Below are 19,201 nucleotides of genomic sequence, written 5' to 3'. Positions count from 1 at the left end.
ATAGGTCACATTTCCCTGCTCCTTTGCATCTCTATTTAATATCTTACTGGATGCTTGATATTGTGAATATTACTGAGAGTGCATTTTATTGTCTTCCTTTGAAGAGTGTTCAGCTGTGTTCTGGAAGACTTAATTTACTAGGAGGTCAGCTTAATCCTTTCAAAGCTTATTTTTAAGTTCTGTTAGGATGTATCTAGAGTAGCTTTTATTCTAGAGCTTGTTTAGTACTACTCAGTTGTGGCCCTTCTGGGATCTATACTAAATATCCTGGGCATTTTACAAGGTCTTTCCACTCTGGCTTTTTGTGATGAGAATGTCTCCCAGCCCTGTGTGAGTTCTGGAAAGTGCTGAACTCAGAGCCTCTGGGGTGGTGTTCTTCAACCTATGCACACAGTTTGGTATTTAGCCAGACTCAAGAGACTCCTATGCAAATTTCTGGAGCTCTTTTTCTGCATAGTTCCCTTTCCTGTTACTCTTTCCCACAAATTCTAACTGTCTTAGCCTCCTTGAACTTTGATTTCTGTGTCTTCAACTAACCAGAGGCCCTGTGCTCTGCTTCAGACTCACCCTCCTTTTGTCATCAGCTGGAAAGTGCTGTAGGAAAAAAGTGTATTTGTATGGCTACTTTTGTTTCTCTTCTCTCAGGGATCAGTCACATACTGCCTGTTATCCAGTGTCGAAAAGCAGTTGTTTCATATATTGATATTTTGCCTAGTTTTCTAACTTTTTACAGTGGAAGGACAAATCTGTTACTGGTTATTCTGTCATGTCCAGAGACAGATGTGAAAAGCAATGTTGTGTTTTTTTTTTTTTTACTAATAATAGACAAAAATACTGTAGACCAATAGAAAGAGGCTAGGAAAAACTTGAAATATAAACATAAAATATTAAAATGATCCCACCTGTCAATAAGATCCAAGCTTCCCAACTACCAAAAGTGGGCAAAAATACAAATGGGCAATGAATAAAAATGAGATTAAAAGACCATTAACAGATGAAAGGTGCATTAATTTTAAATTAATTTTCTCAATCTCTTTGATAAGAAATATTTTTTTGTTTTACTTATTGAGGTTTAAGACACAGTAAATTGCACAAAATCTTGTGTATAGATGAAACTCTTGGTTACATATGTATATACCCTTGTTAACCACAACCTAGATCAAGATATATAGAACATTCTATGACTGCAAAAGAATCCTTCATGTTCAGGTAATACCTACCCTTCCCCAAATGTATGTATGCCTTGTTCTTCTATCACCATAGAATATTTTTGCCTGTTTTCCTACTTTAGGAATTTTGGACTGAATCATACACGAAATACTGTTGCCCCAGGATTGTTTTAACATTATGTCTGTGCAATTCATCCACATTGTTACATGTAGCTGTAGTTTGCTTATTGCAACATAGTATTGCATTATGAGAGATTATCTGTTCTCCTGTTGATGGATGTGTGAACTATTTCCAGTTGGGAGCTATAATGAATAAAACATTATGAGCACTTAACAAGTCTTTTTTGTGGATATGTTTTCATGCCTCTTGGGTAAATACCTGATTGGAATTGCTAGGTCACAGGATAGGCATGTTTAGCGTTAGTAGATACTACCAAATAGTATTCCAGTGTAATGCTGTTGCAGTTTCAGTTGCTCCATTAGCTTTTTCACACTTGCTGCTGTCAGCCTTTAACCACAATTTCAAATGCTTATTTGGATATTTCCTTTTGTGATGAGATTTTTAGGCTTTTGTTAATTTTTTGTTTGAGTTGTCTTTTTCTTACTGATTTGTGGGACTTTTCAAAACGTTCTGATTAAGTCCTTTGTCAGATATATGTATTGGGAATATCTTCTGCCATTCTTTGACCTGCTTTCTAAGTGTCTTGATTCACACTTCTTAGTATGTAATCCAATTTACTAATTGGTTAGTGCTTTTTTGGGTCTTTTAAAAGAAATGTTTGCCAACTCTAAGGTCAGAAAGATATTCTCATGGTTTCTATTTAGAGGCTTGATTTAGCTTTCACATTTAGGTCAATGATCCACCTCAAATTAATTTTTTCTGCATAGTGTGAGTTAGGGGTCAAGGTTAATCTTTTCCCTATATGGAGATCTAATTTCTCCAGCACTATTTTAAAAATCATCCTTTCACTGACAGAATTGCATGGAACAAGTTGAGAAGTGTTTATTTCTGTTCTCTGGGAGTGTAAGATTAGTATGATGTCTTCCTTATATTTTGATAGAATTCATTAGTGAATGCTATCATTGAGTTTTGTGTGAAGTTAAAAATTACATATTCAATTTAATAGATATAGTACTATTATTTTTTCTCGAGTTAATTTTGGTCAGTTGCCTTGTACTAATTCTTGTCTCTTGGCTCCAAAAGCAACCCCTTACATATTCTTTGTGATGCTGAGGTTAGGACTCTGCAACCACACTTCTACTTTGCAGGCTGGTTCCCTGTTAGGCTCTGCTGATAGTGGTTGCTAGAGACTGAAAGGCTGGAGAAAGAAGATTTGTCCTTCCTGTGGACTATCTTCTTGCAGCTCCTCTGAGTATCAACCCAGTCATGTTTCTTCTCTGTGGTGCTACAGTTTCTGTATCAGTTTCAGAACCCAGTGTGGAGTTTCTTTGTGCCTTTCCTCTCCCTTCAGGTGGCAGCATGCTCTCTTCAGAGGTCTGAGTTTCAGCCCCAAGGGTTCCTGCCCCAAGCTTCTAAGTTTTAATAATTCCAACCTCTTCTCTTTTTTCTCTTGACCTTAGGTTCTATAGTTGCTGCAGTGCTCTCTCCATAATACTTCAAAATTCTTTTGTTACTCTTTCAGTTACCTAACTTTATGACTGGTTAATAATTCTTTAAAGTATTTCTGTTCAAGTAACTGATGTCATTTTTGCCTCCTGATTAGAATCTGATACACTGACAAAGGGCTAGAGTCCAGAACATACAAAGAACTTCCACAAATCATTATGAAAGATGGACAACTGGTACATAAGGAAACCCTGTTAACAAAATGAAGAGACAGAACTACACATATATACACACAAAGGACATGTACAGAAATGTTTACAGCAGCATTTTTGGTAATAGCCCAAACCTTCAAACTACCCAAATGCCCATTAAAAGTTAAATGGATGTTATGCTATATCCACACAATGAAATATACCAGTGACAAAAATCTATCACTACATATACTTATATGGAATAATCTCATGAACACAATGCAAAGTGAAAGCCACTGAAAGGAGTAAATAATGTATGATTTTATTAATAAAGCAACAACAACAAAAATCCATGGTGCTATGTTAGCACAGTGGTTATTCTAGGTGGAGGGTTGGAGAGGGATAGAAAGTAGAAAGGAGATTGAGAATCTCTGGGGGATTGGTAATACGGCTTCTTCATCTATGTATGGCTGCATGGTCTCTCATTTTAGAAACAAACGCCTTAAAAAAATAAATTTATTTATTTTATTTATATTTATTTTCGGCTGCGTTGGGTCTTCGTTGCTGTGCGTGGGCTTTCTCTAGTTGCGGCGAGCGGGGGTTACTCTTCGTTGCAGTGCACGGGCTTCTCATTGCGGTGTCTTCTCTTGTTGCGGAGCACGGGCTTCAGTAGTTGTGGCCCTTGGGCTCAGTAGTTGTGGCTCACGGGCTTAGTTGCTCTGCAGCATGTGGGATCTTCCCGGACCAGGGTTCGAACCCGTGTCCCCTGCATTGGCAGGAGGATTCTTAACCACTGTGCCACCAGGGAAGCGCCTGCCTTTCTTGACATACTGCCAACGCTCAAGCTACTGCCCTGTTCTCTTAGAGTTGTCTACACATCTACCCCTGCCTTAACACTGAAATTATTCTCACCAGTCATCTGACTAAATTTAGTAGACATCATTCTATGCCCCCATTTTACTTAGCATAACTGTTGACCACTCTTCTTAAAATGGCCTCTTCAATGACACTGCATTCTCTTGGCCTTCCTTGATTACCCATCCCTTAAACACTGATACTCTCATCCTTAGCTCTTTCGCACTTCCAAATCTGTGTATAATCTTATATATTTCCATCATTCAGAATATATCTATTTGCTAAGGACCTCCAACTGTTTCTAGTTTCTCTCCTAAGCTTCAGATAGTTACCTAATTGCCAACAGATGACCTCCATTTGGATTTATTCACACAGTGTCTGAGTGCTTACTATGGGTCAAATATTGTTGCTACAATTTCTCACAGAAATATTAAATTGAATGTATTCAAAATCTATCTTCTTTCCCCCAGTCTTCTTTTAGAATTCTTTCAGTGACTGGAACCACCTTCCACTAGGCCAGCCAAGTAAAAAATCTCCAGGTAATTTTTTACTTCTCTCTCTCTGACCATGTATTAATCAAGTCTGTTAAATGTACCTCTGCAAGATAACTCAAATCTACCCCCCTCTCCAGCCTCACTGCTTTTCATTCGTATTTAATTTTATATATAATGTTTTGGAATGATGGACAGATCAAAGTGAACATTCCAAAGAAATGTCGGTATACATTCCAAAGCAATACTGAATACTGTTTTCAAATGCTATATAGCATGTCCAAACTAAATATCTATATAACCCCTCAGATTAAGATAGTTGTGGTAGCCAAACTCCAAGAGCCCCAATCACCTCTGCCTCCTGGGTATTCATTCTTGTGTCGTCCCTTCCCCATTTGACCTGTAAAACCAATAGAATATGGCAAAAGTGATGGTATATCGTTTCCAAGATTAGGTTGTATAAATGCTGTGGCTCCAATCATGGGTGCATTTTCTTGGATTATTCTGGGAGGAGAAGCCAGCTGCCATGTCATGAGGGCACTCAGGTGACCTATGATGTCTCCAGCCAACAGCCTGTAAGGAACTGAGGCCTGCCAACTACCCTGTGAGCTTTGGAGCACATTCTGCCCCAGTTGGACCTTCAGATTATATTGCTGACAACTAACTACAAAGTCATGAGGTCTTGAGCTAGAACCACACAGCTAAGTCGCTCCCTTATTTGTTTAATTAATTAATTAATTAATTAATTTTTGGCTGCGTTGGGTCTTCGTTGCTGTGTGCGGGCTTTCTCTAGTTGTGGTGAGCAGGGGCTACTTTTCGTTGTGGTGCGCAGGCCTCTCATTGCTGTGGCTTCTCTTGTTGTGGGGCACGGGCTCTAGGCACACAGGCTTCAGTAGTTGTGGCGCATGGGCTTAGTTGCTCCGCAGCATGTGGGATCTTCCAGGATCAGGGATTGAACCCGCGTCCCCTGCATTGGCAGGTGAATTCCTAACCACTGCGCCACCAGGGAAGTCCAGCTCCCTGATACCTGACACATTAAAAACTACAATAATTGTTTTAAGCTGATAAGTTTTGAGGTTAATTGCTATTAAGCAATAGATAACTTACTTCTCCCAATCAAACCATAAGCTGACTACAGTTTCTGTCACTGGGACAAACAAGTACACTTTATACTGCTTCACAATTTCAAATTATTCACTACCACAAGATCAATGTGTTAAATTCTGGACAACAAAGTCAATACTGGTTTAGTATAAACACATTTGATTAGGACTTTATTTTCATAGTCAGCTTTGATTTATTCCAAACAAGCTGACAAATTTTTGGTTCTTTGATTTACAAGGGTTAAACATTACTAATTCCTCTTAATTAGCTAAAGAACAAGTAATACAATAGATTTAAATTATTTATTTATTTATTTGGCTGTGTTGGGTCTTAGTTGCAGCATGAGGGATCTTCGTTGCTGTGTGCGGGATCTTTAATTGTGGCACTGTGGGATTTTTAGTTGTGGCATGCGGGATATTTTAGCTGTAGCATGCGGGATCTAGTTCCCTGACCAGGGATTTAACCCGGGACCCGTGCATTGGGAGTTGGGAGTCGTAACCACTGGACCACTAGGGAAGTCCCCCATTAATACAATACTTAAACAGCTAAATAAACCTATGTTGCTATTAGTTAATGGGACAGTCAAATGTTTTTGACCCCAAAAACTTCCCCCAAAGAAATTCTTAAAACTGCATCCAGCATTGCCAAACATTATACCTGGCACAGAGGAGGCAATGAATAAATATTTCTTCAAGTGGGTGTAAAATTTTACAAGCAGTCAATTTCAAAGAGCTGTGAACATAGCATAAACGTCATGAAGTGTCAGTTCAACTAATGACTTTATACCAGAACATAACAGAATTGATCTGCTTTGGGTCTCCCTACACTAAAAATTCCATGTTTCCTTCTCAGCTTTCTTCCTAAATCTTTGGTGGGAAGATACTATATGAACTCTGAATGGCTCTCAGTGACTGCTAATTCAAAGGGACAGACTGACTACATGAATGGAAGAGAAGTGAGACATCAGAAGACAATATGTTGCAAAAAACTGTATGAAGATGGAAAAGAGATTAATAAATAGAAAACAAATTAAGGGTAAGAAGGCTCAAAGTTAAATGGCTACAGACAAAGATTAAAACTACAAGTGAACCTTAAAGATCGCTTAAAGAGGTTTGGAACTTAGAGGCACCACTAAAGCTGTGGAAGGAGCAAGGCTGAACAGGAGAACTGGTTCAGAGTCTGTGTAAGAGTTTCGGTCTTTTAGGTCCTCTCTGCCAATATCATATGCAACCAGACTCATCATTTCTCAGCTGTGCAAATTGGGGCACGTTTCTTAACCCCTCCAAGCACCAATTTCCTCATTTGTAATAAGAGAATAAGAAAATACCTATTTCATAGGACTATCTTGAGGATTAAGTGAGTCAATACATATCAAGTACATAGAACAGTATCTAGCACACAGTAAGCATGCAATAAAGCATACTTTGTTGTTTTAAGCCTTTGATGCTACTTGCTTTCTAATTAATTACAGTGTACATATTACCTTGAGAATCACTAATTTAAATAAAATTACCTTTGGGGGACACATGAATGATGGAGAGATAAAAGCATCTTCAACTTGTGGATACAGCTCCATGATGAATATATGGCAGCAACATCTTTGCTTAGTCTCAAAGCAAGGCTAACAATCATGAGCGCCACAGATGAGTACGAAGACAGGAAAACTGAGGGAAAAAAGGAAATGTAGACTGAAAAGTATTAGTTGCTATACTGTGGAAAGTGAGAGAGGTGCCTCTGAGAGCTTCCCTACAACATTCTGTGAGTATAATGCCTATACATTGCTTACCTAGGAATAAGAGAGGACCAGATTACTACAATGATTAGAAGCAAAACATAAAGGAGTAGACTAAAAAGAGAACTAAAATTCAACAATCCATAAACCTCACATACAAAACGTTATCAGGAAACCTAATAGTTTGTGCTATTTGAAAAGTATTTATTGCAATGACAAAACTAGAGGTTAATTACTTTTTTATTATTGAATTAAATTGTAAAGTCTACATCTACAATTTTAACCAGGAAGAAATGCTTTGCATTTACATCAAGGACACATTTATTCTAGTGGAATAAAACAGACACAGACAAAAGACCAAGTACACATTTAAAAAAATAAAAAAAAGACTACATGTTTTACCTGGTCCTTCTTTGCTATTTTGGACCATACCTTTCCTATTAGAAAATTGATCTCACATACATATTAAGTCTGATTTATCTTCCCACATTTCTGAACATTAAATGCAGTTTCTCACAATTTCTAATTATAAACAAAAGATTGAAAGCAATATGGGAATCAAAGTTTAAAAACAAAAAAAGTAAAAGTAGACTATTATTACTGTATAGAGGCAACGCTGAATAAAACGTGCTCCCCCTCTGGCTCATCTCAAAACACTTTTACTTGGAGAGGCAAGCATTTCTGATCTAGGAGTAAGTTTCCCACTGCCTTTGCAGAGACCAGACCTACGAATATTTCTGGTCAACTGCAAACTGAAAAATGTCTACAAAATATCTAAAAGCTAAATATCAGACTATGGCTGATGCAAATCAAAATTGTGTGTTGGTCTAAATATACATCTTCAGCTTTTCCTTTTTAAAAAGTATCTTTTTTATTTCAGAAGATATTTTAAAATAACTTACATTTTTAATGTGCTTTATTGTCAATGACTGTAAAGTTGAAATTCACATGATTAAATCAAAATTTTTGTTTTACTTGATTCTACTGAAATTTCAATTACCTACTACTTTACTGAACAAAGTTATACATGAGGTAAGTTTTAGCTAAAAAAAAATAAATCAACCACAAAGATATAGTTAACCATTTCAAAAGTAAACAAAAATCATAATGCCCGCCTCAATTTCAGAGTTTAAAAATTTATGTATTAACTACTGTATTTCCAAGGAAAGTTTACTATGTAGTTTAAAAGCACATACTTTTTGCTTTTAAAAGCACATACTTTCAAATCAAATTATGTTGGGAAATATAGGGCAAAAAGAAACTTGGCAAAATGCATTTTTGGTAACAGAAGATAATTCAATAATGAATCCAAATGGAACCTAAGACTGGTGTTTAAAGTTTCTAACTTCTAAACACACACACACACTTATTTATCTAAAAAATATTTTGGTAACAGATTGATAGAATAAATGTTTTGCTGTAAATAAAAAGTACAAGTTTCCAATTATAGCCTTATAGCTAGCTAAACAGTCTTTAAAAACATGTACAGCCAGCTAACAGTTCTCTAAAACATGTGTAAGTTGCACTGATAGATCCCTGCTAAAAATCAACTGCATTTAAATGGGTCTTACCGAAGTAGGACATTCACAATACTAGATATCTTTAAAAAAGTGAGTACAATAGGGCTACAACAATAACATTACTATTAATAAAAGTTACAGAAGAGATTATCACTGTACTTTTCCCCATAAACACGATCAAACTTTGTTGCAGTTACCAAAACTACAATCTCAAGTTACTTTTTCTCTTACCGAATTTCACGTTTCACATGTCTCTAGTTTTTATTCAGCAGAGAATAATTCTTAAAATCTTTTTGTAAGAATTCGAAGTATTTAAATGTGTAGCTTCACATTATACTACCATGTTTTGCCCTTCTTGTTTCCCAAATACACAAAAACAATATACATTTTTTCTCAAAAAGAAATAAGATGTCCACATTAAAAAAATAAAGCCTACAAAAAAGTTCCAGAGCTAAAAAAGATTATTCATATGGCACGAAGTGATCTCCTACTAGTCCGAAGTCCAAAACATTGAATGAAGTCCACTTATTTATATCTTGCTTGCTTTTCAATGGAATACTACATTTACTGAGGTGAAATCACATTTTTTTTGTTCTTGAGTCAAGTGTACACAAATTTTTTAAATACAGTTATTAAAAATAGGAGACCAAGCTGAATGTGCCAAAGAGATATCATTCAGTTGACTTTTTTAGAGTCATTAGAAAGAAACTTATAGAATGGATTTCCTTGGTTGGTTTCCATAGCTTGATAGACCAAAAACAAAAAAAAGGCTACGACAACGAAGAGCAAAATTTTTATCCACATGGGAATGGAGCGTCCCTTTTTTGTCTTTTCTGACTTGACATCTGCCAAGGGAACATACTTAGGAATATATTTAGACGAAAAAGATTCCTCCATTCTGAAATCACTGAGTTCTAATGGCCGGCCAGCAGCCCCTTTGATTGGTCTGCGGCAACTAGCACTGTTGGGAGTGAACGGAGGAAGAGAAAAACAAATATTAGATAAAGTCATAACTTAAATAACATAAAATGACATTATCACTCCTAATTCCAAACACATTCCTTGAGGTAACAGTAGAAAATTGTCATATAAACAGTGAGATCAGTCAACCTATTTAAAAACTTCTATACGTTTTTCATTTAAAGAGTTAGATTTGTATCTTTTATTAGAAAATAATATTCAGAGTATTATAAATATTCACTAAATTTGCCTTCTTAAAGGTTTTTCAAGCTAATATATTTAGGGGATAAGAGGAAAAAAATAAGGTAGTTTGGTTGTGATTCCTTCAGTCAGGAAACAATTCAACAGATATCTAAAAGCAGTCTTTTCAGTTAGAAAAGAGAAACTCTGAGGAATAAAACCGATTTCCTTCTTACCAGGTTTCAGTTTAGATTTAAAAATAAGACTTAAATAGTAGGTAAATGATTTATTTACAACCTTTCAGCTTAACAAAGTTAATTTTGAAACTGACTCAACTTTCAAGAATATGAACTAGTTAGTGCTTAGATGAACTAAAGTGCTTCCAAAAAGAACAGTTTACTTATGAGAGCAGAGGTACAGTAATTTTGTGAAGAATTAAAAATGAGAATTCGTTTATGTATGTATATATAAAATAATTATGTCGCACACCCTAAATATATACATTTTAATGTGTCAAATATACCTCAATAAAGGTGGGAACAAATAAATAAATAAAAATGCCTTAATTGAATACACTAAATAATTGTTTCAGTGTATCTGAATACCTAATTCCTGTTGGTGTAGCTGCTTCAAAGGGAAACATTTCCTTAAGAATATCCCTTTCTACTCTTCTTTCCTCTGTTTTTTCTCCCACCTAATAAGAAACAAACAAACAAAAAAAAAAACCAGAAGTTAAAATTTAGTGTAAATGTGCAATAATTAGAACATAATTTTAAACAGAAGCTTTGGAGAACAGAATGCACTTAAATCTATCCAACTTTTACAACTGCCATTTCTGAATGCATTATTGCTTAATTATCCATACATTTCCAAAGCTCTCTTCAAATTTCCTCAGTGTGAAGATATGTTAATGTTGTAATGGGGGGCACACATTCAAATAAGTTAAAAACAAAAAACACACAAAAAAACACAAAAAATAAAATTTCAGTACAGCTAATATGGCAGTGTAAGTTCCCTCCAATGCTCTTCATTGACATTAAAAGTACATTGTTTCTTCCTGTTAATTTTGTAATAAAATAAATGATGACATATAGAAGATATCAAATTAAGATGGATTGTTTAACAAATTTTAGTATATGCTTTTAACTAGAGAGTCAATCCAATCTTCCTAATTTAAGAAACATAAAATAATTTTTTAAACAACCTGATTGCTTTGCTAAATTACCTTTATGCCCAGATCAAAATAATCTTTGATAAAGAATCATTAAAATTATAATGTACCCATGCAGTTAGTACTTTAAAGCTTAATTTTACAGGAGTTAATCAATTCAAGTATAATACAAAGTCACTTTAAAGTCCCATTATCTGACCTTTCAATGAAAGGTAGTATAGCTTCCCCCACAGCCGAAGTAACACATTCAACTCACATCCATTTTAACAAAGAGAACATATTATAAGCAGCACACAAATGAGCACTCCCTTGAAAACTGGAACTTAAAGAGGCACATAGTAGCAAGAGGATAGTATTAGCATGTCATACGATATTACTTTCCATTGTCACTAATAAAGTATGTCTTTAAGATAATATATGCACATAGACACACACACCCCCACCCAACAAAGAAAGCTCTGCTCCCTCCCACTCCAAAAAACAAATATAAATATTTCTTCATGAAAAGATCAATGATAGCATCGATCTAAATTTTATTCATTTACTTCAGCTCTTGTCAATGGTTTCTTTGGTGTTCTTCTGGGTATGTCTGAGAATTCAGTGATTGGCAGAATAGGAGCTGCATGCTTGAAATTTCCAGTCACCCTATTGACAACCTGCCAAGATTCAAATTATTCAGACTCAGAATTATCCAAACATAAGAAAGACATGTTAAAAGAAAAAAATGATAGTCGATTTCTCTAATATTTGAAACTTTCCCTTAATAAAAACTTAGGCATAAGAACCTAGAAATACAAAAGTGTTTCATATGTGAAGGAAGCCTTATTACTCTTTAAACATGTTAGCAAAAAAGTATCCTTATAACACTGAGTATTCTTGCACAATGAATTATATATATATATATTAAAGTGGCTACACTGAAAACTTCTAAAATTCAGAATTATATGGGGAAAATGAGTTTAAAATATGTTTAAAAACATGTGTTTGAGGTTTGCCAAAATTCGCCACCTCCCCAATTCTAAGTAAAGGATAATTTACAAAGAATACCACTTGTATAGTTTATGAAACATATTTACTAAAGTTTCGTTGCTTGAAGCCATTATAGTTTCAGCTATGGGAGTACTCTCTGAAATTATTGCACCATCTATACGAAAATGTTCTGAAGTTTCCACCTGTTAGTTTGAAAACAAAACAAAAACAATAAATATAAAATAACCACTAAAACCCTACCAATCTGAGAACCCCATTCTAAGCAATAAGCCTTGCATCACCCTTTTCCTCGGAGTTCTTCTCGACCCTCTCGTAGATTCCCTAGTTAATGCCTGCAGAGGTCCGCCTTTTGAAGATCCACTTGTCCATTCAGTCTCAGTTACTCCAGCTTGAGAATAGCTCTATTCAAGCATCAACACATTAAAAAGTCATATTCTAATATCAAACACCTTAATAATGATGGCCATATTAGCATACTGAGAATCCATGAAAAGTTTCCAAATGCCAGAATTTGAAAATAATGCTATGCCCTCAAAATATTTCAAATGTACTGACTGAATAGATATGTCGGCATTAAGAAAACACTTAAAATATGGTAAAATACATTAGAGTCCAACTATAGGAGCTCACATATTTTGGTAAAAGTGAGAGGGGAAAAAAGACATCAATTTATCACTGGCTCCTTTTGTGACTTGCTGTTTACTATCTGGCTCCAGTATCACAGCTGCATCTCTAGCTGTCTAAACAAAAAAGGAGGCTGATCATGACTTGTAAGAGCGTCATTTGTTATATATAACAAGTCAGTTTCCTTTTAAAACAAAATACAAATTTTATAATTGTTAGCACAGATTAAACATTATTCTTGTCGTGTGGTTAGGACTATTTAAATAGAATCAGTTTCAATAATCTATACACAGCTATCTGGCTTAAAAGTTCCCAGGTGTCAAACTCATCTTAGAAACAGGTAATAAAATTGAGCGGCAACAAAAACTTGATGGTCATCTTTTTCGTGAACAGGCAAGCCTAAAATGTCACTGCTGGGACTCAGTGCCACTCACTCCTCACTACTGAAAAAAAAAGGTAATAGGGATAGACCACTGTCCATTTCCAGTCCCAGATTTATTTCTCCTTGGAAAAGTTGATTGATTTTCCTCATTTAAAAAATAATTTAGCAGTCCTCACATAACAGTTTGAAAAGCACTAGACTAGTGCTTCTACCTGAAGCTTTTGTTAAAATGCATATTCTGATTCAGTAGCTCCAGGGTGATGCCTGAGATTGTACACTCCAAAGGATCAAGTTATTCAACTTTTGAAACTTTTATTACCAGATGATTCTTTTAAATTCTTTTGACTAGAGGACATCCATCAATGATTAGTTATACTAGAATATGCTTATACTATCACTTTTGCTTTCAAGCTAATATTTTATGTAGATAACTGATGTTTTTATATCTAAGTTGGTGTCTATTAATTTTAAAGATGGATATATTTTACTCTTATCTCGGGACAAGAGCAGTCATCCAATAAGTACACTTATTTGGCTGGAAGCATTACTACCAAAACACCACAAGATACAGACATAGTTTCATACATCTGGTTTTGTATTTATCTATATTTGGAATTGAATTTATAAGAGTTTCCCCTTTGACTCACAATCTGAATCTCTGGGTTTCTTTTCCAGCTATCAATTAGGAAAAATTTGCTGAATGCAAACACTGTTAGTCAAAAGACAAATTTGTAAACAAATTACACACACATATACTAGATGCTTATTAATAGTTAAATTCCTGATTATTTGAGTAGAAGGGAACACTAGTTTTAATCTTAAGTTCTCAATCCTGGGGGCACAGTATCATCTGGGAAGCTTTTAAAAAATACCAAGTGCCCCAACCCCACCTTAGACCAATTAAATCAGAATCTCTTCTAGACCGGCCTGGGCTTAATTAAATTTTGTAGCTCCTGAAGGGATTCTAATGTGCAGCCAGGGTTGAGAATAATGTAACTAACTTATAATGCATCTCAAAGCGAAATATTTTTTTCAAACTACTTCCAACACTGCTTCCTCTTTAATAATCAATTGCTCAATGCCAATAAAAATGAGAGTATTTTAAAAATATTCTAGTTTGATAGTCTACCTGGTATTATCAATGTATACTCAGTATTTAAAAACTCCTTGAAGAATTAAAAAGAACATTACTTTAAAGGGCTAATAAAGTTATCAGTTATGCAACTAATACAATATAAAGCCTAGATATTTTACCTATGTCCATGAAGGTAAGGAGGGGGGAAGAAGAGACATACTTTTCCCTTAAAATTGGTTATCTACCAAATTCCAGGACTTGCCATTTGTTATGTTTTATTCTGAATAAATAACTGAAATAATCTCTTCATCAAAAATTTTACCAAACATCTATTGAAACTATTACACTTAATACAAAAAAAAGTTTACATTTTTATTAGTTATCTTTAAAATTAAAGGCCAAGGTCCATTTAGAGATTTTAAAATTTTCTCCCATGGAAGAAAACACAAGAAATTCACTGGTTGCCTGTGGAAATAGCTGGGAACAGGGGTAGGATGGACACTTTTCACTATAAATCATTTATGCTTTCTTTTGCTCAGGTTTATTAAATTCTTTGGTTGAGGACTGTCAACCAATTTTATTAGTTCTTGCCTATCATCTAATTTAGAATTAATCATCTTCACAGAAAACTATCTTTCATACAACCAGAAAAGATACCTTGAAGACTGAAAAAAAATTTTTTCTACCAGAATCCGCTATGCAACAAGTGACTGTGAGAAGAAAATATAAATAAAAAACAAAATTACAATTCAGTGTTACAACTACTTAGAGTAAGATGGACCAAGCAATTATTGACTGAATAGAAAAACTCACTGCTACATAAAATTAGTAATGCGACTGCTGTATGCTCTGTGGCCAAAATAAGGATTGTAGTGTCATCTATTTTCAGCAAGATGTTCTATAGAAAAGTCCTCAATTTATCATGGAGACAATAGGAGGAAGAAACAAAAAAACCCTATCAGGTAAAAAGTTATTCAGAAGACATCAGGCAGTTGAGGCACATGAGAATGCAGGAGCTGGGTTATTAAAGGAGGCTATAAATCTCATTCAGTAAAAATACAAGCTTTAACTAGGTTATAAAAAAATAATCAGGATAATTAAAAGCCACCTTACTTTAAAGAACTATTAATTTAAGTACAACATGACCAATATGGTTATTCATATTAACTTTTTTTTTTTTTAAAAACAGCATCATATTCCTCCATTAGAGAAAGGTACTCCCATACATTACTTGTGGGAATGCGAAATGCTTCACCTCTTACACAGGGGAATTTGCTAACATCTAGCAAAATTTCACTTCTAGATTTCCTGAAGATAAACTAGCTAAAACATGAAACAACTCATGTAAAAAGGCTGTTCACTGGTGCACCTTTGCATTATTCAGAATAGAACATAACTGAATAATCAATAACAAAAAATCAAAATATCCATCAAAAGGAAAGTGGCTGAATAAATTACAGTAAATCCATAAAATGCAATACCATGCAGTGGTATAAAGCAATGAGGAAGCAATGAGGAAGAAGGCTATACTATATCTTGACATGATCTCAGGATAAGTGTTTAGATTAAAAACAGAAAAATAGAAATGTGCAATGTAGGCTGTCTTTCATATACGGAGGGGAGCATAAATAAATATATAAATCTATTATTTACTTATATTTTCAAAAAGAAACAAAATATAAACCGAAACTTAATAAAAATAGTAACCTATGGATGGAAGGAACAAAGATAGAAGCCAGATTTCTGACTCTTCTTTTGCCCAAATAAAACCACATATATATCCTCAAAAATTAAAAAATAAATATGAAAGAAAAAAATTCTTTCAAGTGACTTTAAGCACAGTATTTTGATTTTATATCCTTAACATAAGAAAAAAGAAAGCCCCCCCATCTGAAAATACTATTAGCAGCTTTACTATTAGTAGTAATACTGTTATTTAGAAACATATATATAGTGAAAATTACATAAGAAACAATATTATTTTAAGAACCAAGATACTCAGCATAAGAGAAAAGAGATACAAGTGTCAAGTGTAACACCTAAAAATTAGCCTGCATTCATAAATTTTGAGGAATTCATGATCCATCTTCTCTTTCTAAAAAGTAAGTACTCCTAGCTTTACCTGCTGAAAAAGCCTAGAACAATGACAACCCAGTAGGAATGAACACCCTAGCATCCAGGCTGTAGGTAGCTTCCAAATAATATTTTCTATTAAAAGGATAAGGGGTTCTTTGGAAAAATGACTAACTTGATAAGAGGCAGGAAATATACAGCCCAGGACTTCTTATTGTGCCAGCAAACAAGAAAGTATCGAAGACAAATGGGGTCAATAAAAGGATACAGGAATCAACTCAGTAATTCCCAGTGGCTAAAGATGGTACAACTTGAATGTGAAAAAAGAATAATGACTGTTAATTGACCATAAATCAAATATATAAAAACCACAGCAGTAAAAAGATATTATTGATCGCCTTTCAAAATGACTAGAGCACTTTACTTGATAACTGGCAAATAAAAGGCATGTAAGCATTTATCCTGGCTCTCCTATATGAATTTTATTTCAAAGTAACTAGGCATTTCACAAGGGAAAGTTCTTTATAAAAGAATTCCAGTTATAGATGTAAAGGAATCAGAGAATTCCTAGATCCATTATTTCATCTGAAGTAACGAAATAATGGATCTAGGCAATAATCATAATGGCTGTCATAACCATTAAATGAAAGGGCGACGTGGAACTTTATAACCGATGAATCAGGCTTCCAACGCCTGAACCTATCACCATTTAATTTTAGCATCATCAAAAGGACATCATGTGTCTCTGAAATGATGCAATGTGAAGGCCACAACGCCATTTGTGAAGTATTTTTGTCCAAGTAACTGAACTCAAATCTAACCAACCCTTTAGATCTGTGCTGTACAAAATGATAGCTACTAGCCACGTGTAGTTATTTAAATTTAAATAACATAAAATTAAAATTTTAGTTTCTCAGCCATACAAGTCACATTCCAAGTATTAAGTGGCTACTCAATGAACAGCAGATATACAACATTTCCATCATCACAGAGAGGTCTATTGCACAGCCCCACTATAGTTCTAACTCCCAGTCTACAGGAAATCCAGGGTATGAAAGAGCAAATTAAACGACCCTTGAAGAAGCAATCTGCCAAATCCACAATGTGAGAAATATTATAGAGAACTAACCTGGTTTCTTCACCAAATAAATGGATGGACAGGAAACCATTATAGTGGAAAGAGCTACAGACTTAAAAGACAAAACAAGGGATTCCCAGGTAGCACAGTGGTTAAGAATCTGCCTGCCAATGCAGGGGACACAGGTTCAAGCCCTAGTCCAGGAAGATCCCACATGCTGCAGAGCAACAAAGCCCGTGAGCCACAACTACTGAGCCCAAGGGCCACAACTACTGAAGCCCGTGTGCTCTAGGGCCTGCGTGCCGCAACTACTGAGCCTGCGTGCTGCAACTACTGAAGCCCGTGTGTCTAGAGCCCATGCTCCGCAACAAGAGAAGCCACTGCGATGAGAAGCCTGTGCACCGCAACGAAGAGTAGCCCCCCCTCGCCGCAACTAGAGAAAGCCCACACACAGCAATGAAGACCCAATGCAGCTAAAAAAAAAAAAAGACAAAACAAAATCAAAAACACCAAACGATATGTGGAGTTTGTATGGAACCTGAGTTGAATAATTCAATCATAAAAGAGACATTTCTGAAACTGGAGGTTATTGTATGGAGAATGTATAAAGCTTTGAACACAGATATGAAAGATTTTATACACACACACAATGCCACTATCACTCCAAATAAAATTAATAATTCTTTCATATCTAACATATATATCTAATATATATAAATAAAAAACAGCTCCAATCTTTTAGAGATATGTACTGAAATACTGACATTTTAATGTGTGAAATGAGATGATGGCAGAGATTTGTTTTAATATACTTCAGCAACAAACAACAAAACCAAAGGAATTAAAAACACTGCAGGGTGCAGGTGAAGATAAAATAAAACTGGTAGAATGTTGACAGCTGTTGAGGTTCTGCGACTGAAGGGTCAGTAAACTCTTCCCTTTACTCTTCCGTATGATTTAAATTTTGTTGCACTTTCTTGGTGGTCCAGTGGTTAAGAATCCGCCTGAATGCAGGGGCCACAGGTTTGAGCCCTGGTCTGGGAAGATCCCACATGCCGCGGAGCAACTAAGCCTGTGCACCACAACTACTGAGCCTGCGCTCTAGAGCCCATGCGCCACAACTACTGAAGCCCGTGCGCCCAGAGCCCATGCTCCGCAACGAGAAGCCACCACAACGAGAAGCCCGTGCACCGCAACGAAGAGTGGCCCCAGCTCGCTGAAACTAGAGAAAGCCCGTGGGCAGCGACGAAGACCCAACAAAGCCAAAAATAAATAAATTTATTAAAAAAAAAAAACCTGTCTTCCAATGCAGGGGACATGGGTTCAATCCCTGGTCAGGGAGCTAAGATCCCACATGCCACGCGCCACAACTAGAGAAGCCCACACGCTGCAAAGAAGAGCCATGCAGCCAAAATTAAAAAAAAAAAAAAAAAATTGTATAATAAGGCCGTTGTCTAATCCTTCCTCTCATCTCCTAAATCTACTCTCTCCTTTGACTATTTATCCTGTCCCTCAGTTTGGATTCCTCAGGTCAAACAATTACCCCTTAAACCATATTTAAAACCATCTTCCCACCCTCCTTTTAAACTCTTGTCTGACAAGTCAATGCATTCTTGCTAGCACTATACCATCTTGCCTACATAAACTGGACCAAAATTCTCCATGTCTGTCTATTTCAGTGTCCTTCACCAGATTTTCCTAGTTTCTCTTGCTCTGTTATTTCCTTATTCTTCAGTGTGCCCCTGCAGCTCTTCCCTGGCAACGATAAAAAGACAACAAAATATTTATTCCAGTCTTTGGTTCAATATTAAACCAAATCTTTCATTCAAAGCTCTATACATTCTCCATACAGTCACCAAGCTCATTTCTAACAAATAGTTCTGAAATTCAACTTAACTACATCAAACTAAGAAAGACACATGGCTTAAGAGATCAAGAATACTTCCACTGATGATGTGTGACTTTAAAATGACAAAGAGAGGGCTTCCCTGGTGGCGCAGTGGTTGCGCGTCCGCCTGCCGATGCAGGGGAACCGGGTT

General features: G+C 35.5%; 1 protein-coding gene across 3 annotated transcripts in view; it reads right to left on the bottom strand.

Annotated features, from left to right (window-relative positions):
• Nucleotides 1-8,069: 8,069 nt before the first annotated feature.
• TMPO (thymopoietin) overlaps nucleotides 8,070-19,201 on the bottom strand; it is a 28,100-nt gene continuing 16,968 nt past the window's right edge. Inside the window, exons 5-9 of one of the 3 annotated variants that reach the window (XM_024127262.2) lie at nucleotides 12,212-12,331; nucleotides 12,017-12,112; nucleotides 11,486-11,596; nucleotides 10,375-10,463; nucleotides 8,070-9,590 (exon numbers count right to left, since the gene is read on the bottom strand). In XM_024127262.2, the coding sequence (XP_023983030.1) occupies nucleotides 9,305-9,590; nucleotides 10,375-10,463; nucleotides 11,486-11,596; nucleotides 12,017-12,112; nucleotides 12,212-12,331 (702 nt within the window). In that variant the 3' untranslated portion in view covers nucleotides 8,070-9,304. The remainder of the gene's footprint in view (nucleotides 9,591-10,374; nucleotides 10,464-11,485; nucleotides 11,597-12,016; nucleotides 12,113-12,211; nucleotides 12,332-19,201) is intronic. The other 2 variants (XM_028490472.2, XM_028490470.2) reach the window with 2 other exon arrangements.

The sequence above is a fragment of the Physeter macrocephalus genome, chromosome 6, assembly GCF_002837175.3.
Source record: "Physeter macrocephalus isolate SW-GA chromosome 6, ASM283717v5, whole genome shotgun sequence".
NCBI lineage: Eukaryota > Metazoa > Chordata > Mammalia > Artiodactyla > Physeteridae > Physeter > Physeter macrocephalus.
Note: the sequence above shows the minus strand (reverse complement) of the source record. Positions and strands in the feature narration are given on the sequence as shown.